At 37.8% G+C, this 20058-nt stretch overlaps 1 protein-coding gene across 1 annotated transcript in view; it reads left to right on the forward strand.

Annotated features, from left to right (window-relative positions):
* Positions 1–464: 464 nt before the first annotated feature.
* The window catches only part of LIN28B (lin-28 homolog B), a 140148-nt gene continuing 120554 nt past the window's right edge, over positions 465–20058 (forward strand). Inside the window, exons 1-2 of the mRNA XM_025382883.1 lie at positions 465–582; positions 13879–13927. Coding sequence (XP_025238668.1) covers positions 565–582; positions 13879–13927 — 67 coding nt within the window. The 5' untranslated portion in view covers positions 465–564. The remainder of the gene's footprint in view (positions 583–13878; positions 13928–20058) is intronic.

The following is a 20058-nucleotide window of genomic DNA, read 5'->3' on the forward strand; positions in this document are numbered from 1 at the left end:
TGACACAAGCAGCAGCCATTTACAAGCTAAGGAATGCCGGAGTCTACCAGAAGCCAGGAGAGACGCATGGCACAGATTCTCATCACAGTCCAGAATCGACACGGAAGCCTTCAGATCTGTAAGACGTTAATTTTTGTTGTTTCAGCTACCCTAGAAAGCAAATACAATGCTATTCACCGTGTTGCCCAGGCTGGTCTGGAACTTCTGTGCTCAAGCGATCTGCCCATCTCGGTCTCCTTAAGCGCTGGGATTACAGGCGTGCGTCACGGCACCCGGCCAACCTTTTTAAATCTCTTTTTCTTTCTTCCATTTTAGGACGGGATCGCACTGTTGCCCAGGCTGAAGTGCAGTGGCGCAATCTTGGCTCACTGCAACCTCCGCCCCCGTGCTGGAGCGATCCTCCCACCTCAGCCTCCCCAATAGCTGGGACCACAGGCGTGCGGACCACGCCCAGCGAATATTTTGTAGCGAGCCAGGTCGCCATTTTCCGCAGGCTGGTCTTGAACTCCTGGGCTCAAGCGATTCGCCACGTCAGCCTCTGAAGAAGGTGCTGGGATTACGAGCATGAGCCACCGCCGCCAGGTCAGTTTATTTTTAAACTCTCTCTTTCTTACTTTACTTTTTTTTTTAGATAGGATCTCACTCTGTCGCCCAGGTTGGAGTTCAGAGGCGCGATCCTAGCTTTCTGGAACCTCTGCCTGCGGGTCGGACGGGCGACCTCATCCTCTCCAATAGCCACAACCGCGGGCGCGCGCCACCACGCCCAGCTAATATTTTGTAGAGAAGCGGTGACCATTTTGCCCAGGCTGGGCAAAATTTGTCTGCTCGCTGCGGCCTCCGCCTCCCTGCTGTCTCCTGAGTACCAGCAGCTGGGACTACAGGCGCCCGCCACCAAGCCTGCCTGATTTTTTGTAGAGACGGTTTCACCATGCTGGTCAGTCTGGTCTCCAACTCCTGGGCTCAAGTGATCCGCTCGCCTCGACCTCCCAAAGTGCTGGGATTACAGGCGTGAGCCACCGCGCCCGGCCAACTCTATTTTTCAAATTGTTTTAACGTAGTATAATAAACATATAAGCCTAGTTTTTCAACATTATAACACTCAATACTTGTAATTCATAAGTAAAATGACACGATGCCTGGGGTTTGCTTCCATATACTCCAGTCGTAAATAAAATAGAGGGCAAGAGAAATATGAAACACTGCATTTTATGTTTTCTAAAGGTCTTGCTAAGTATTTCCTTGAAACTATAACCAGGGTGCGTTCAGACACTACCATATTCTAGGAACCGTTGTAGGCATTGGAGATACTAAGAGTAAGAGCCTGTTCTCTTTGGGAATAATTATTAGATATACTCTAAAAGTAAAGCAGGCCAAGCACAGTGGTTCATGCCTGTAATCCCAGTGCTTTGGGAGGCCAAGGCCACAGGATATCTTGCCACCACAAGTTTGAGAATAGCCTGGGCAACAGAGCAAGAACCTGTCTCTACAAAAAAAAAAAAAAAAAAAAATTAGGCATACAAAAACAAACAAAAAAAACCCCAAAAAACTTAGGCGCTCGTAGTCCCCGCCACTCAGGAGGCTGAAGACGATTCTCACTTATGCCCAGGAGGTCGAAGCCGCAGTGAGCTAGGAAGGTGTTACTGTACACCAGCCTTCGCAACAGAGTGAGACCGGGTCTCTAAAAAAGGGGAGGTTGGAAATAAAGTAAAATAAATTATCACCATGGTCCCAGGTAGAAGGATTCACTTTTAGAAAGAAATTGCCAAGTTTCACTTTTGGAAGGAAGTTGCCCCTGTCAGGCATGGTGGCTCACACCTGTAATCCCAGCACTTTGAAGGGCCAGGTGGGCAGACTGCTTGAGGCCAGAAGTTTCAGACCAGCGTGGGCAACATGGCGAAACTCCGTGTCTACTAAAAATATAAAAATCAGCTGGGCGTGGTAGCGCAGGCGTACCAGTAATTCCAGCTACTCAGGAGACTTAGGCATGAGAATCCCTTGAACCCAGAAGGTGGAGGCTGCAGTGAGCCAAGATGGCACTACTGCACTCAAGCCTGGGGGACATAGTGAGACCCTGTCTAAAGAAAAAAAAAACACGCGAAAAGAAAAAGAAATCGCCAAGAGCCATACATAAACGATAAATTCCTTTGTTCTTATGGCTTTTCATTTGTTTCTAATCATGCTAACATACTACTTAATAAATGCTTAGCCTATCAGTGTTCATCATCACCCCTTTCAGGTACCTTACATAAAATAATACATTAAATATTATGATGTCCCATTTTTTTACTTGTGTCACAGCAGCATGACGGCATGATGGTAACTAGTTTGAAATCGCAAAGAAGGACGACCTCTTGAGTGCTGGGATACTAACCCTGGGTGGTGTTTTAATTTTTTATTTTCTGTTTACAATTCTTCTCAGGACTTTAAATAGGTACTGCATAAATATGCATCACACTTAAATGCTGAAAGGCTTACAAAATACCTAAAAACAGAGTTCATTCTATAAGTGCATTTGTAAGCTCTACTCATAAGTAAAAAACTACTATAATGCTTTAAAGTCAAAGCATATCACATTTCAGATGGTGATAATTAATTGCTGTTTTTCATTTCCAGTAATCTATGTCCACATCTTTTTCCTCTAAATTATATTTGGAATCATAGTGTAAATTGATACAATGATTATAACTAAGGAATTGTATCTGAAAGAATCCTCTGTACTACTTAGCAAAGTAATGTAAGAGATACTTTACATACTTGCCAGTGAAAAAGCATCTTTAAAGTAAGTGGTATTCACTCCACTAACCCAATGGAAAGTTGAGCGGCCATCCAGGGAATTTGCTGAAGGTGGTAGCCAATGTGGAAAATTCTTAGGAGGGGTCACAACAGGATTTTGCTTCTGATCAGTCTGTCTGCATTGATCTCACTCCCAGGCCAGAGATGCTTTTTTCTAGACTGTGGTTACCCTTGATAGATAAATTGGTTTCTTAATCCTAATCCAGAAATTGGAAGGGAGAAATGCATCATCACACAGCAACAGTTTGCAGATTTGCCTTTTAGTTATACAATAGTAGCCAGTGAACTGGCCTTTATTAGTTATTTTCAAATGAAAGTGTTTTCATTTGAAAAGTTTTCCACTTTTGTTTTTATGTCCTATATTTTAAATTTTTGAACACATTTTTAGTTTGCTGAAATATTTAATCCCTTTAATCAGTTCCACAGAACAGTCCACATTACAAGGCTATACTCAATTTTTGTAGCTGGTCAGATAATGACTGACTAGTACTGTTTAGTTCTGAAAGTCTGATGAGAAACTACCCAAAGTATAAAAAAGAACTATAAAATTATCAGGTGGAAAATTATAGGAGAGAAAGCAGTGATACTTTGTGAACATATACCAAAATATCAATACTCTGTGTATATCACAGTATTTTGGGCCCCAGATCTTGTGGCTCTTTGAGTGATGATTATTAAGTTTGTATCATCCAATTTGACATTGAGTATCTTATTGTTTAGGAAAAGGAACAGCTGACAGTAGGTTCCCCAAACTTGTGGCATTGTCTACGATGCTCACTGGATTCTGAAATACATGACTATTATTACCTTGAATTGTGCTGTTCGGAATGATGTCCAGGGCATCTGTAGTAAAAGAAAAGACCTGGGCTTCAGATGTGATTTTGTTACCTTCTTACAGTTTTACCGCACCAAGGTGTCAGGTTGGGGAGCAAGGAGTAGCACCGTCCCGCCTCCCTCCAGTCACACCCCAGGGACGGCCATGTGAGCTTCCCTCCGGGACCTACGCTGCGCGCGGAGAGCCGGGAGTCACAGGCCCAGGCACTCGCAGCCTCCACCAGAACAAACGGCGGCGCGGCCGTGCGCGCCCGAGCCTGCGCGGGAACGCGCCTCCGGGGTTCGGGGGAGCCCGCCGTAAAGCTCCACCACGGCCGCGCGCGCCCGCCCGGCCCTGGAATGAATGGAAGGTTCAATCTCGCGCGCTCGGCGCCGGCAGCCAATGACGCGGCCGGGAACGGCGGCGGGCAGGTGTGCGCGTGCCGCCGGCTGACGCAGGGCTCCAGTCGAACCGCCTGGTGCCGCCGCCGCGCCCCGCGCTCCCCTACCCGGCTCAGCCCCCTCCTCCCCGCGCCCCGCCACTCGCCGGGCTGCGGCGGCGGAGCGGTGGCGACAGCGGATTCTCCGCCCGGTGGCCGCGCGCGGCCCGGCTGTTCCGCGTCCCCTTGCCGGCTCACAATGTGCTGACCCTCTCGGCCACGCCGCGCGCCTCACAGGTCTCTCGACCTCCGCGCTCCCTCAGGAAGTGACAGACTCCAGGCCCCTTCCTCCGCCCAGTCCTCCGGGACTGAACGCCACACACGTCCTCACACCCTCTCCCCCTTTCACACCCAGGCTAGCGACGCGACCATGAGGCCCCGGAGGTAAGCAGCCGGTCCCGCGGCCGCGCGAGTGCGAGCGTGGCCGGGTGTGCGTGCGGGTGCGGACGCCGCTCGCGGTCCCGAGTCTGGCACGTGAGCAACGTCGAGGGGAGCTCCGTGCTGAGGAGCAGGAAGAAAAGAGGAGGCGCGAGCGCCTGGGAGGGGCGAGGACTGGGCACCGCGGGGAAGTGACAGGTCTCGCAGCAAGTTGCGGTTCGGGAGCTGGCGCGCAGCGTCTTTCCTTCGCCGGCCCTGATTTATTGCCCCGGTGCTGCCACTAAGACGCGGGCAGTCGATGTACTTCCGGGTTCACACCTTTCTCTCCCTGCTCCGTGCTGCTGGGTCGGCGCCCGGTATGGGCGCCGCGTTGCCAGAGCGGCCGCCCGGGCTCGCCGCTGCGGTTGCTGCCGGGCGGCCAAAGCCGGCTTGGAGCAGGAGGGCGGGGCGGGGCAGGGCAGGGCGGGGGCGCAGGCCACTCGGGCGCGAGGGTGCGGCGCAGGCTGGGGTCCCGGCGGCGGGTCCTCGCGGCCGGTGCGGGCTCCTCTGGGACGCACGGGGCCGTGCCGCCAGGGGGCGTGCGCACCTCCCTTTCGCGCTCCGCAAACCGAGCTGCTTTGTACCGGGCAGGCGTCGGGGATCGTTTTTGCTTCGGTATCGGTGATGTAAATTCATCAATTAAAATTAAGGATTTTGAAAAGAACGGGGAAGAGCGCACTTGGATTTAGGTTGTTTTTGAAAAGGAAAAACCAAAGAAGAAATGATACGTTTGCAGGAGCATTAACTGACTACTGACTGGAACATTGGATGCGGGTGCTTTATGAGGATTTGTACTCCAAAAACTTTTTTTAAAAATTGCACGTTGGTAAATATTGAGTGTTTTTGAGTAAAATCTAACAGTATGTATTTAGTGCCCTTATTGCGGAAATTTCTTAAATGTAAGTAATAGTAAGTCCGCCATTTTGAATTGTTTCATGTAACACAGAATGAAATCTTAGGTGCCTGTGTTTTCTTGAGTTCCCTTCAGTTCTTTGTGGATTTGTTTTCATCCGTAGGTTTTTAAGATTGCCAAGTATTACTGTTCATGGACCTAAATTCTCCACTGAAGATTTTTATATGTATTATTGTTAATGCAAGGGAAAAATAAATTATGCTCCTATTCTATTGTAGTTTTTTATTTCTCGATCACAAGTACTATGGAAGTGAAAATTACACCTGACAACTAGTGTTAGAATGAATTTAAAACGTTTTACAACGTTGCTGGAAAAAATACGACGTAAAGTGATTTTTACTCTAATCAAGAAAATCTTAATGTTTCATTTTTTGGGTGCTAGTTATTACCATATTTACTTAGATGATAATGCAAAAGTGTTTTTTTAAAAAGCACATTTTTACGTCCAACAATAAGTACAAAACATCGCAGTTTTATGAAAGCTTTCAGGGAAATTTTAAAAGTTAAGGGTGAATTCTTGGAAATATATGCCAATTCGTATGATTTTAAAAATATAAAATTTGCTATGAAATTTATGCCATTTTTTTCTTCTGCTGTGAATTTGCATAGATTTTATAGAGGAGTCATATGATAAATTAACAAAAGTGAATGTAATAATCAGTATTCCATTTTCAATAATAATTACACCCTTGTCCATCTTAGGGAAAGTTCTTGCTTCCCAAATTATTTGTCTTTGCAGTGTGCCTAATTTCCTACAGAGCTTTAGAAATGAAACTGATACAAGGCCTCTTCTAGCACTTAGTGGGAAAGGAGCTATACTATCAATGAATAAAAAAGTTTTATTTGACTTTTCCATCTTACAAGTAAGATCAGCTAATCTTTGCTTGACAATATAGGGTCATAAAAATTTAAGGAATTGGATCGGGTTGTAATGCATATTGGTTCTTGGTAACTTTATAGCTGCTTCTCAATTAATAGATCTGGAACCAAATGATTCAATAATTGTATTCTCATTAATCCTTGTCAGACTGTATGGTGTCTTATTATTATATTCTCTGCTAGACTTCTTTCAGAAACAATAAAAAGTTTGTTGTGAAATTAGTCAGGATTTAAATTTAAAAATCGCTAGGTTGTGAGGCGAGATATGTCAATCTTATACTTTGTAAGGGAAACAAATCGATATTTAAAATAGTAGTGCTCAAAGTCAGTAGTGCTCACAGTCAGAATAATTTTTAAGTGTGTTGCACATGTAAATCCCAAAATACAGTGAATTTAAATTTGGCTTTTTTTTTTTCTTTCCGGTTTACTCTGAAGAAAGAGAAGACTAAACAGATCTTAACTGCCTAAAAGTTTGATAATGCTTGGTATCTCATCTGGTAACATTATTAGGGATTTGTGACACACTGCTGTCATAATTTACAAATCATGATTAAAGGAAAAAAGTAAGTTATTAAATAAAACATGTATGAATAACAGTCTTCAGGTGTGAGACTGATGTCTCTTTAAAAATAATTGAAGCGCCAGGCACAGCTACTAAATTTGGGGACTAAATTAGCAAGTTCAGGTCAGGAAATGATCTATAAACATTTATCTTAATCCAAAGTTGAATTGATTTAAAAAATGAAACATGGGCATACAGAGATGAATCAATTTAGAAGTAATTAAATTATTGATTATGAAAGTGGCGTTAAAAATTTTTGGACAACTAAAGGGTTTTCTTATTAAGTATTTTTTAATAGAATTTAATTTTCTTTTAAAATTCTCAAATACTCAGTTTTCTTGTTTAAATGCTTTTGAATCTGTACCTTATTTTCTTGCCTTTTAAAGGGACTATATTTTCTTTACAAATAGCTACTGTTTTTGATGAACCACAAAGTAAGGAATTTCTAGCTTGCCAAGAACAATGGAAATTCTTTACATTCAAATACTTAAGGTTGATTTATATGAATAAGTCTTGGAATATATGAAATACGTAATCTTATTGTTTTGAGGAACTTTGCCCACCATGTACTTGTATACATGTACATTATTGTGTTGGATTTCTCTGACACGATGATGCTCGACAAAGTCGCTGGCCACAGTGCTGAATCAAGACAGCCATATTGGTCCCTGCTAAATCTGACTGAAAACTGTACAGTACACAGAAATTGTGTAGGGATTCAAGTAGCATCGTGACTACAGGAAATATATGCATATATAGTTCATAACTACTTTTATTTTTTTGCTTTTCACCTAGTTGAATTGGAATCATCAGAAATTGTGATAGAGAAATGTTATCCCTGAAGTATATTAATTTACTGTGTAACATTGATTTTGAATAATGTCAGTAAAATCAATAGAATCAATGCTAGAGGTTTTCTCTTTCTTTGAAAGCTGCCACTTGGAGATGATGCCAAGATTTTTAAAACCTGTTTAAGCAACTAGTTATTTAACTCAAACATTGTACAGTTTTAATTGACACTACCCGTAAGGTAGAGTATGAACTTGATATTTGCAGTTTTTGATTTAGGTTCATATTCTGGCACTATCAAAACCAACATCAAAATATGTGATATCAAACTTAATCAAATTAGAAATCATTCATGAAAAAAATTCCACTTAAAAACATTAAATAATTTTTAAAATAAGAATATAAATTTTGAAATTATAGTGATATTGACCTGTCATTTGGGGGAAATTTTCTATTGTTTGAAACAGGACAAACACCAGGCTTTCACTGCTTACAATGTTACTGTGCTCTATGTTATATGAAATGAGTACTAGTATGAAACCATTGTATAAATTACCTGAAAGGAATGTTGTAATACATTTAATACATCAGTAAAAAGTACTATTTTAAGCATAGAACATTGACATGATTCTTCTAAAAATAGAATGGGTTGATATGCAGGATCATCAAATTAAGGGTCAAAGGTGACAAATCAGGACAAAGGGCATGCAGCTCATTTTCAAGCAATCAGTTTCTAGTTTTTTCTTAGCAGAACAAAAGCTTAATTATATGGAGAAAAAGACTTGATGTTGAATGGCCAGTTCTAATGGTGGAAAAACATGTTTACAATTTTCTAGATATTTTCAAATCAGTATTTTACAGACTTGTTTGGAAAGGCAAGAGCTGAAATGCTACTTTTATGTTTTTCAGACATTTTTCTATGTATCATTTGTTCAGACTTTACAAAAACATTTTAACTAAAATACTCTAGACTGTATAGGTTAAAAATAGATATTTTGTGGATTTAACATTTTAGAAAAAATCTGTAAATTATGTTTTATCTTTTGTATTAGTCTGTTATAATCTCCTCTGTTAGTTAAAATCCTTTTTTATTTGATATTACATTTATTACATCAGTAGGTCACCCAGTGTTGTAAGGATGAAAACTTGTAAAGTGTCTCTTTATCTTTATTAAAATGTTTATTGAAAATATTTAGAATACACTAAAAGTTCTCATTTAGTTGTTAATCTCTGGTGATGATATAAATTTTGAACCATTAATAATGTTGTATATTAAAACTTAAAATGTATGTCAATAAAATTTTCTTATTATTGTAATTAAAAGAAGTGTTCAGTTTTACCTAAAATCATTTTTGTTTACTATATCAAAAAGCCACTTTAAAGTTTTGTCTTAAAGTTATGGTGGGCCTTCAAAGTATATGTGATTACCTTTTTTAAGGCAGGAATTTTGCCATTATTTTGATCTTTTTGATCTGAAACCACTAGAGCTTTCTTTTACTTTTCTTTAATGTGATCTAATAATGACTGGGCTGTGAGCTTGATTACATAAAGCTATTATTTCATATTGGGAAATACAAACACATTAGCAAAACTAACTGTGCTGTGGCTCAACTGTATTGTAGCTTACATTTAAGCTAAAGAATTGTGTTTACCAGCTGCTATCTGTGCCATAATATTGCCTTTAAACAATTTTGAAAATATGCCAGTCGTCTCAAATTATTATTCATTTGTTTTTATTTTCCAAAATAATTCTTTTTATTACAGTATTTGAAGAGAATGATAGAGCTGTCCATATCTTATATGAAACCAATAAAATTTATAATTGTAATATGGTTGAGAAAATTAAGTTTATCTCCATGATTCAGCAGTGCCAAAATACTACCCTACAATTTAAGGTTGAGTGTTTCATATGATATATTACAAATTAAGTCATATACTTTATAAATACAAGAAATAATGCAACTTTGAGCTTTTTTTCCTAATATAAAATTTTCTCTTCTCGGTAATTTTAAAAATATTTAACCAAATGTGAAGCTTGTTTTCAAACTCCAATAGACTAATATTTTTAAACTGTACAAAGTCATGTGTAACTATTTCTCTTACTTTTAAGTAGATTATTTTGTTTAGATTTTCTGTTCCTGTGTATGATTGAGGGTACATTAGCAACATTTCCAGCTACATCTATGATTAAAGTAGGATGTTCAGTTAAATTGCAAAATAATTTATCCTGATTTTACTGAGGCAGCATTTGAATTTAGTCTGTTGACTAATTGCAAATAATTACAGTAAGATTTTTAATAGATATTAAATGTTTATTTAAAGGACAATGTAAGGAAACACTTTCATAAAGCACCGGCATTCACTTCAGTGTTGAACTTTCATGTTTAATATTTTATCTGATGCGTATGTTATATTTTAAGTTATAGTCAATTTAAATCAGTATTGTACTTTGGGTTTTACTCTGGTGTTACTGTAATATTAATATGTTTGCTATATGATTTTAAGTAGTGTTATTTTAAAACGTTTTCTCTTGCTAGGAAAGAAAAATCTATGTTGCCTTCTAAAGAATGTAGTTCAGTGATAGTTGAGACATACTGTAGATTAATTTTTCTTTGAACCATAAAGTGAATATTTATTATAGTAAGTTATAATCTAATTTACACTTATGTTATTTTAGAAAATACCATAACAGATACTAAAAATTATCTTAAGTATTTTTTAAAATGTTGAAAAATTCTGGGGATGAGAATAAGTAATGAAATAATTTTTCTTATTATGGTGAATACTATTCCTGATTGTTAAATCATTTTTGCAACTTTAACTTTTGCATTTGTTAGTATTAGAAGTAAAAGTTAGCGTGATGTGAATTGAAATAAAATTGTGAGTAATGTGAAATGTAGTAGTATTTTATTTTTATTCATCACTTCATTTCTCTGAACTTAACAGCTTGGCAATTTTTATTTTTATTTTTTGAGACAGAGTCTTGCTGTGTCACCCAGGCTGGAGTGGAGTGGCAGGATCTTGGCTCACTGCAACCCCCGTCTCCCGGGTTCAGGCAGTTCTCCTGCTTCAGCCTTCTGAGTAGCTAGGATTACAGGCATGCATGACCATGCCTGGCTAATTCATGTATTTTTAGTAGAGATGGGCTTCACCATGTTGGCCAGGCTGGTCTCGAACTCTGGACCTCAAGTGATCTACCTGCCTTGGCCTCCCAAAGTGCTGGGATTACAGGCATGAGCCACCGCACCAACTGGCAATTTTTGAATGAATTACAATATATTCATAATAGCAATCATTTTCCTTTATATTTAGTTACAACAGTGGATTTTAATAATGAACAATGTATAATTGTGAAGAATATTGTTATATATTTTAATAGGAAGAAATGTGAAATCTAAGAATATTTGTGATGGATACTCCTTATAAGTTAGGCACTCCTATAGCAGTAAGTCATATATTTAAAATAAAATAAATGGAATTATTTTGTATATATGTATTTTATATTTATAATATATGTATTTTATATTTATAAGAGATGAATTGCCTATCCAGTTATTTTTTATGAAAAGATAGTTTAACAAAACATTTTGTGTACAAGTCCTTTTTTTTTTTTTTTTGTAAAAGCCAACCTAGGAATAATCAACCCAGGTACAGGAATTCATTGTCATTGGTTCAAAAAATATAATGAACACAAAATAATGCCAGAATTATGATAACGAGCTAAATATATATAGTCTCTCTAATCACAGAGCATAGAGTTCAGTGGGGGGAGAGAACATTTTGATGGACTGTTAAAATAAACCACAGTACACTATTACATGGTAGAGACATTGTATTCAGTATGGAACAGTATGAAAAAGAGCTCTAAGTAGAGATCTAAATGATGAACGGAGATTATTCTAGTATAGGAGCAGAGAAGTGTATTCTGAGATTTCACAGGTTTAGGTTTTTGTTTTCTAAGAAAATGTAATTAACTCTATTAAATAAAATATTTTACCAAAATGTATTAAATACAAGGCCGGGCATGGTGGCTCATGCCTGTAATCCCAGCACTTTGGGAGGCCGAGGTGGGTGGATCACAAGGTCAGGAGTTTGAGGCCAGCCTGGCCAACATGGTGAAATCCCGTCTCAACTAAAAATACAAAAATTAGCCAGGCGTGGTGGCATATGCCTGTAATCCCACCTACTCGGGAGGCTGAGGCAGGAGAATCGCTTAAATCTGGGAGGCAAAGGTTGCAGTGAGCGGAGATCACGTCATTGCACTCCAGCCTGGGCAACAGGAGCAAAACTCTGTCTAAAAAAAAAAAAATTAAATATAAATACTCATGTACAAAATGTGAGTGGCTGTTTTTGGAGTATTCATGCATTTGAAGAGTTATTTTAACTCCTGATATTTCATTTCAAAAAACAGTCACCTAGAATAAGAATATGAATGTTTAAAATTATAAATATTTTACAGGTTATACCTGTCTCATTCCTGTCATAGTTGTTCAGTCAATATTGGATGGATACATAATAATATCTCTATTTAAACTTAATTCTGTTTTTTCTACTCTTGTTTTTGAACGATTTTAAACCATTAATAGTGAAAAACATTAACTGTGAAATAATTTCATGTTACTTTTCCTTTGAAGTGGACATTACTGTTAAAACTAGTATAACCAAGGACATCATTGTAAGTTTGAATAGTGAAAAATCTGAATGTTATTATCAGTCAAATTGGCTTTTTTAAGAAAACTCCAAAAGCTAATAGTTAGAGCTCTTGAATTAAACAGCATTATTTAGCCAACTTTCTTGCATTATTTGATTTTGACTTTATTAAACCTACTATGTGTGGTAATTTGTTCAAATTATTTGCAAAGATTTTATGTATTTTTTTTACTAACCCTATCGTATTTACACATCTTTAAAATATGTTGGCTTGAATTCTTCTCTAAATATAAGCAGATAGCATTAAGAATAGGCTGTGGACTATTAGAACAGAAAGGCATAAGCTACAGTTGTGCTGAAATATTTATGTACAATAATTAAATATACTCACATAAGCCAGATGTGCAAAATAAAACTTGATACAGGATCAATGTAAAGGAAAGCTCTATTTCATTACGTGTCTGTAAAGAATTTTGTTAAAGTTAGGATCTGTCATTATCTTGTGTCTTTTGGTTGAAAACACAGGATAACTGAAGGATTTAATATACAGAGGTTCACGTGCCTTTTGTTCACATTCTTCCTCTATTCTTTTCAAATCTGACTCAGTGGGATTGTCATCCTTTGTAAAAAGAACCTTGGGTCAACATTCAGTAGAACCCTGCACTTGGAAAATTCTCCATTTCCTTTTGAGAAGAGAGATTGCAACTTAAAGAATTTTCACAGAATGGTTTTCCTTTTTTTTTGTGAGTTGATGTAGTAGGTATAGTGTGTAAAACTTAGTTAAGGAAAGACAACTCTTGGTGTAGCAGGTGAGTGCATGCATGTTCACATCAATCTGTTTTGCAAACCTTAATAACTGACCCAAGGATAAAAACAATAATTTAGTAGTCACCAGGAGTTCCTCTTCCAATCACTATACTTCATTACTATGTGGCCTCTTTATCGCAAGTTTTATTGTGTTGTGGCATCTGCCAATGGATATATTAGAAACATCAGTATTTACTCATATTTAAAAAATGAGAACTGTTTGCTTTTTAAAAAATATTAACCCACTTAAAAATGAGTTAAAATGTGTATTAGATATTTTAAAATATACTTAATGATTAAATGTATTACCATTAATGTAATTTTTCATTCACTTGACTGCAACAGCCCCAATATCAATTTTATAGTATCATTAGATTCTCATGATTTATCTTCTAAAATATATCTGAAAAAAGTCAAATAAGTTAGTTCTTTAAGAAACATGATATTCTAGGTTAAGTAGATTTTAACTGTGCTTGGAAAAAAATACTAGTATTTTAAAATTACAGTGTAAAATTAAATATTAAAATTTAAACTGCATTGTTCGTGAAATTGGGATCTTTTGACTGCATCTTAATGGTCTTAAATGTTTTAAATGTTCTTTAAATTAGTGTCCTCTACTAGATATAAAAGGCAAGTATATGCCAATTGGTTATCTAATTTTGCTAGGTGAGTCTTAAACTGTAAAAAAAAGTTTACAGGTCTCTTCACAGAGTCTAAACCTGGGCATTTTATTGCTTTCTAATGGCCATTAGGATGAAGAAGAGGCAATTAAATAGGCAATTAATGTAGTACTGACTTGAGCTCTCTGATTTTAGGTTCTTCAGAAGAGGATGAGGTCATTCAACCAGGTTTCATCAGCCCCAGGTTAGTCGTTTTTTTTTTTTTTTAATATTTTGTTTAATTAATGTTTTAAAAGATCAAGATCACTAGAGGCATATGAGAACTTGACAGCCCTCAGGAATTCTCCATCCTTTCTACTTTGGCAAGATGGGTACCAAGTCCTCTTATACTCCAACTCCGTCCTGATCACTCCATCTAAAAAAACTGGTATTCCCATAAGAATTACGTGGACAACCTCTTCTAATTAACCACTTTTCCCCACCCCCACTTTTAGCAGTACTGTATTTTGTGATTCCTTTTGCTGTAACTCAAGCAACATAGATAATAGATATTTAAATGCTTATGGAGATGAATGAAAAGTATTCATGGCTTGGTCATTTTTGTAACTCCCAAAGTAAAATAGGCACTAACAAATATTTGCTGAATTAAATTAAAAATGGAGACATGGTGCTGTTTTAAAATAATTTATCATAACAGAAATAGCACAATATAATATATTAGACATTTTGAGGAAATTTTTCTTATCCAGGAAGCTCTACCTTGCTTTTCATGAACATATATCAGAATTTGCTCCTCGTTTTCATGCTGCAAAACTGAGTCATTTAAACTTTAATATTTTAAACCCAGACTTTTGACATGCTTTCTTATATTATTAAAATTAACTTAAAAGTTATAACACCATTTTTTAGTAACAATCTTATTTTGATAATAATTTATTACTCTGGCTGGACCAGTACCACTTTGAAGGCATGCATAGGAGCTGTGATATTGCAAAGTATATGAATATTAATAATAACTACAAGTAAAATGTTATTCTGTTATTAAACTTTTCAAATATAGGATTGTGAGTAGCAAGAGGAAAGCAGTAAGGATCAAAAAGTTTAACGAGGAAACCATGATAGGATTTCCATTTGAGAAACTGCTTTTTTTTAGAGTGAATCTTGACATAGAGATGATACTCCAGTGTCATGAAAAAGAAGATTCTCAAAAGTTGCTACAAATGTTTTAGTATACCAGCTAGTTTCCTCTTATTATTGTTTTCTTTTCGTTTATTTATGTTTTATTTTTTTCCCCTTATTATTGACTGCGGTTTTTCGCTGGGGCCAGTTCAGAGACCTTTTTCTTTTCTGTTGGGAAATAATGTTAACACCAATGTGTTAAGTGACTGCAATAAAGTTTCATGTCTGTATTTCCTTGTGATTAAAAAGGATTGGAGGGGAAAGGTACCACTTTCACCAGAAGAATGGTTATTTCTAGAGATTACATTTCAACTTAAGAGACTTTGAATATTCGCTGGTCCAGTTTCCTCACTTTACAGATGAAGAAACTGAGTCCCAGAGAAGTTTAGTGATTAGCCCAAGGCCACAGATTGGTAAATAGGACCATAATTCTGGCCTCCATTTTCTAGCTGATGCTTTTTCTCCACAGATTTGCTTCTCACACATGCTGATTTGCTTCAGGCATCTTTAAAGCCTGAAGATTTCTTTTAACTTGTTTCGTCTTTTACCCTGCCACTCTTCTTTCCTTTTTCATTTTTGGTATACTTGCCGTCGCCCTCCAAATAAACCCAAAGGGTAAATATTGAAATAAATACCTGGGAGACAGTCCACATTCTTATTTCAGTTGATTATTTCTTTTGATGAAATATAACTTTTTAAAAGAATATTTTTATTAATTGCTTGAGGGAGGAAGAAAGAATAGTACATTAACATTATTTAGTGTTTGCTCCACAGACTCATGGTATTTATTGCAAAAAGGACCTTTAAATTAGGAAACATACATGTTAAAGTAGTACAGTTGAAAAATACTTTCATTTTGCAGCTAAAACATGAAGCTTCCTTTTGTGCCATTCTGGGCAAAGTAATGTAAAACTTAGTACTAAATGCTTTTTCTAACCTGTTACTATTCTAATTAAAGTCATTTAAGAAAGTATTTGTTGAGCACAGTTTGGAAAATATTTTTCCTGCTTATTGGGAGAGAAGTATGTTAATGTAATAGGATTTTTGCTATTCCAAGTTTTTAAAAAGATACTTTCTACAGCTATTATGTATAATTTTTAAAAATAGAGTTAAAAAATACTTTTTCTACAGAATGTCAGTCTTAAAATAATGCTCCTTTTCTGGATTTTGTTCTAAATATTTTGCTGAAACTAACTGACCAAAGAGAAGGAAGCATTTGCAAATTTTGAAATGTAAAGGGTAATTTTGAAATATAAAGGCAAATTTTGAAATATAAAGGCAATTTGTCTGGGAAACTTAAAATTTATGCTAATCCATTTCTGTATTTCCATAATTTTACTTTATTATTCTGGGGAAAGTGTGTTAAGGTATTTAAGGAAAGTCTCAATTTCTAACATTGGACCAATAGTGTGAAGCCAGAGCATTTTGCCTCCAGACAAGGAAATTAAATGAGAATAGAATTTTGCATTTTGGAAACAAAAGCAAAGCGACCCAACTATAGTCTGAAGTGCCTCTGCTGCAAGACCCACGCACCCAGTCAGGCGCGCCTTGCATTTGACTCCATGTCGTAGGAATGTCAAGAAAGTTACCGCCAAGTGGTTTACCGAAACGGGGTGGAAGGAATCAGGACAGTTTGCCCGACGGGCAGGTCGGCGGCTTTCAGGCAGGAGAGATCTTGCCAGGGGCAGAGAGAGATCCCAAAAATCGCCCCCAGCCGCGCGTCCAGCCCTTTCCCGCCGACGTTTTTTCTTGATCCTCCGAAGGCCCAGGGCGACGTTTGCCATCGCGGCTTCCCGAAAGGACGGTGCCGGGTTTGCTGGAAGACAGCTCAGTTTTAGGCATGGCCCGGTGGGGGTGGGGGTGGTCATTTTCTTGGGTTCGGATTCCCTCTCTTTGACTGCAGTTATGTTAGCTTTAGGAGATTCTGGCATCTCATAGGAAAAGGGATCAAAGTATAAATGATACACGTCTGGAAATTCAGTCAAAATAGTAGGCTGTGCATAGTGTTTTTGCCATAGTGGTGAAGGCAGGGGTTTCTTTTGTTTGGTGTTCTTGGGAACAAGATGACAAATGTAAAAGTCCCTTAGTGAGAAATCACCAGCCTTCTTTGGATCTACACCGCTTAGGGAGAGGAGATGGTAAAGTGAGGAATAAAGGGAAAAGTGACTGGGGAGAGAAAGGTGAGAGGAAGCTTCAGAAGGTGGAGGGAAAGCTTAGATCTGCTGGCGCGGGGTCTGGGGTCTCAGGTCTGGGCCGCCTGGGGAGCGACCTGCCTAGAGAGACGGGTTGCGATGGCAGCGCTGGGCTACAGACCCCGCCTTATTTGCGGGGAGGAGAGGACGGGTGGAGTCACTTGCCGCATTGCCACAGCCCCTCCTCCTAGTTTTAAGAAGAACCGAAGCATTGTTTCTGCTTTAACAGAAGTCACTCATTCCTTATAGTTGAAAACAACGACGGTGGGCTCTGGCACCTCTTTCGGCTCCTTGTACTGTTGGGGGAAAAAAGTCTGGGAAAACGTGTACCTTGTTTTTTAAATGGGGAAGATTGTGATAGCCAACAGGCATATGATAGGTTATTTCCTTGCTTTTTCCCCCCAGTACATTGACGATTCTTTGTGGCTACTTGAACTCATTTTAAAGACATTTTGAAAGAACCATAAGTCAAGCTATAAAGTATTTGGCTTTTGCAGGAATAAAACACGCCTTTTGAGTCAAACACAGGTCTTTCAGGGACTAAAAACAAGTAGGAAATGAGAAAAAAATTAAAACCAGAAGACTTCAGGAAAGTGACAAATTGGAAAGCATTCTAGGAGACTCATAGGACGACTTTATGTGAAAGCAGCACTCTAGGAGCTTTAAGAGCTTATGGGCAATTTATATTTTAAAAGGATCTTAGGCTCAAAAGTTTGGGGGGAAGGCACAGAAAAGACAGTGCCATATTCTTAAATTGCTGAGTGATTATTTTGTGTTTCTCAATGTGTCTCCTTCCTTTACTTCTCTCCTTTTCCAACTTCTTTGCTTTCTTATTCCTTTTCCCCTCTACCCTTCCCTCGCCTCTTCTCTTCCCCTTTCTTTTACCCTCCCCCAAGGTATGTAAATGCATTTGTCTTAAATTCTTCATGAACGAATTTTAGAGGATTTTTCAGGGTTCCCAGTTGGAAAAAGCCTTCTACACAACTTGAAAGGCTGATGTCCCTCTCAGGAAATGAATGAGTCGATAACCTCTGACACCAGTGACCACTCCAGTGAACGTTACCTTAATTCCACTAATACTGGAGGCCCCCAATCAGGCAAGACTGTGAATCTCATAACTCTACTGTACAGTGTAGTTCAGTTGTGGTATTCCACACTTTGCATCCACATTCAAAATAAATTTGAATTTCATCAAATTTAACAATAAACAGATTCTGGATCTACCTACATATTATGATTGTGGTTTTATAATGACTAAACTGTTTTCTAATTAAAAGCAAACTTAAATGAATATTTTACAAAGCTAAACTATACTGGCCTGTGAATTTTGTGATCATTACTTTTATGTAAATAATAGCACTTCACCTCAATTTACATGAATACTTTCTGAGATTTTTTTTCCTCTGATACCGGATGTTGATTTTTTAAAGTGATTATTAAAATATGAAAAACATATAAATTACTTTCTCGATTTCATATTATGTCACAAGCTTAGCCTGTAATGCTATCATTGAGATTACTTTTTTGTCAGTGTAATCAGTATGATAGAAGTAACTTCTACCATCAAAATAATGCCTAGTAAATGTTTTGTTAGTAAATAATTTTTTCATAGCCTTGCGCTTTTGTTAAACTTTCAAAGTCATTGGATTTTTGCACCTTTTCTTTTCTCCCTAACAGCTGGCACACGGTTATTCCTTCCAAAATAAAATGAGAAAGTAGCCCTTTTTCCTAAAGAGAAATAAAAGGAGTAACATACAAAAAAAATCTTTCCAAATTGATTAGTTTTGATTAAACCTTTTATCACAAACAGCTGAAAATAACTTCTATTTTTTATACATCCATTTTCCAATCTGCACCAATTAAATTTATATTTAGTTGTTTAATATGGGGAGGGAGTATAAATAGGTGGATACAGCTTTTTCCATAGCTCTTCGATTCATAATCCCTACATTTTAGCTTGTGTGAAACTGTGCTGGAGTGTGGACGTGTTTGAAGAGACTGGGAGGGGGATTGCTGGCATGGTGGGGGAGGGTCAACTCAGTAGCTTTGTCGAAGGAAGTGGTATCTGAACAGTTAGTTTCTTGGTAAACTGCTTGTTTAAGAAAATGGGGGGTGGGGTAGGCAAGTCTGGTGGTGCGTTTTAAGGTTTTAAAACAGGTAATATTTTATTTTTTAAAAGAAATAAAGCATTTTTAGTTAATCTATAATATTTATTGTTGTATTCAATAAGGGCGGTAATACTGTTGCCAGCATCTTGTAATCAATCGTTTGAACCAGTTTGAAAGGTAAAGGGGTAGGCATTTTGAAGCTGGGGGTCAGTCGAGGAAGGACAGTAGGAGCTTCCTCCGTTACTACATTTTCGTTTATTCAACTCTTCTGGCCATTGGTAGTGGACTTTTAAAATGTCAGGGTACAAGTCAATATGATATGAATTTACCTTTTTTCTCCCACTTGTCCTTCTTTCTCCACCCCACCCCCTGCCTGCGCCGGCTTTTTTTCTCTCCCACCTCTTTCTCTGACTCTGCTGCCGCCTATCCTGGCGGCTCCTCTTCACCTCCCCTGCCTGGAGATCCCCTCCCCCTCCTGCCCTATGTCCTCCGGCTCTTGGGGAACAATCGCCACTGATTGAGGTTCACTCTACGTTAGGCTGGAAAACTGGGCTGTTATTTAGGAAGTCATTAATCACATCTCCTCCCCCGGAAAGAGATGGCAGAGAAACCTGTGAAGTACAATTCCTTACCAACCCCCTCTAAAATTTTCCAAAATGGTTTACTTAAACACAATTTGACTATATGAAGGTGATAACGATTTTTCTAGTAGGATTTTATTTTAAATTTGAAAATATTTCGGGCATAATCAAGTAACTTATGTGCCTCTGCCTTTTCCTAGGTGTATGTTTTCATAATCTAAAGTTTCATGGGAATGTAATTAGGTTTAATTAGATCTTTTATAAATTACATATTTTCCTCTAAGAATTGAATTAAATATGAAATTAGCGTTCCAA

The sequence above is a fragment of the Theropithecus gelada genome, chromosome 4 (assembly GCF_003255815.1).
Source record: "Theropithecus gelada isolate Dixy chromosome 4, Tgel_1.0, whole genome shotgun sequence".
Classification (NCBI taxonomy): domain Eukaryota; kingdom Metazoa; phylum Chordata; class Mammalia; order Primates; family Cercopithecidae; genus Theropithecus; species Theropithecus gelada.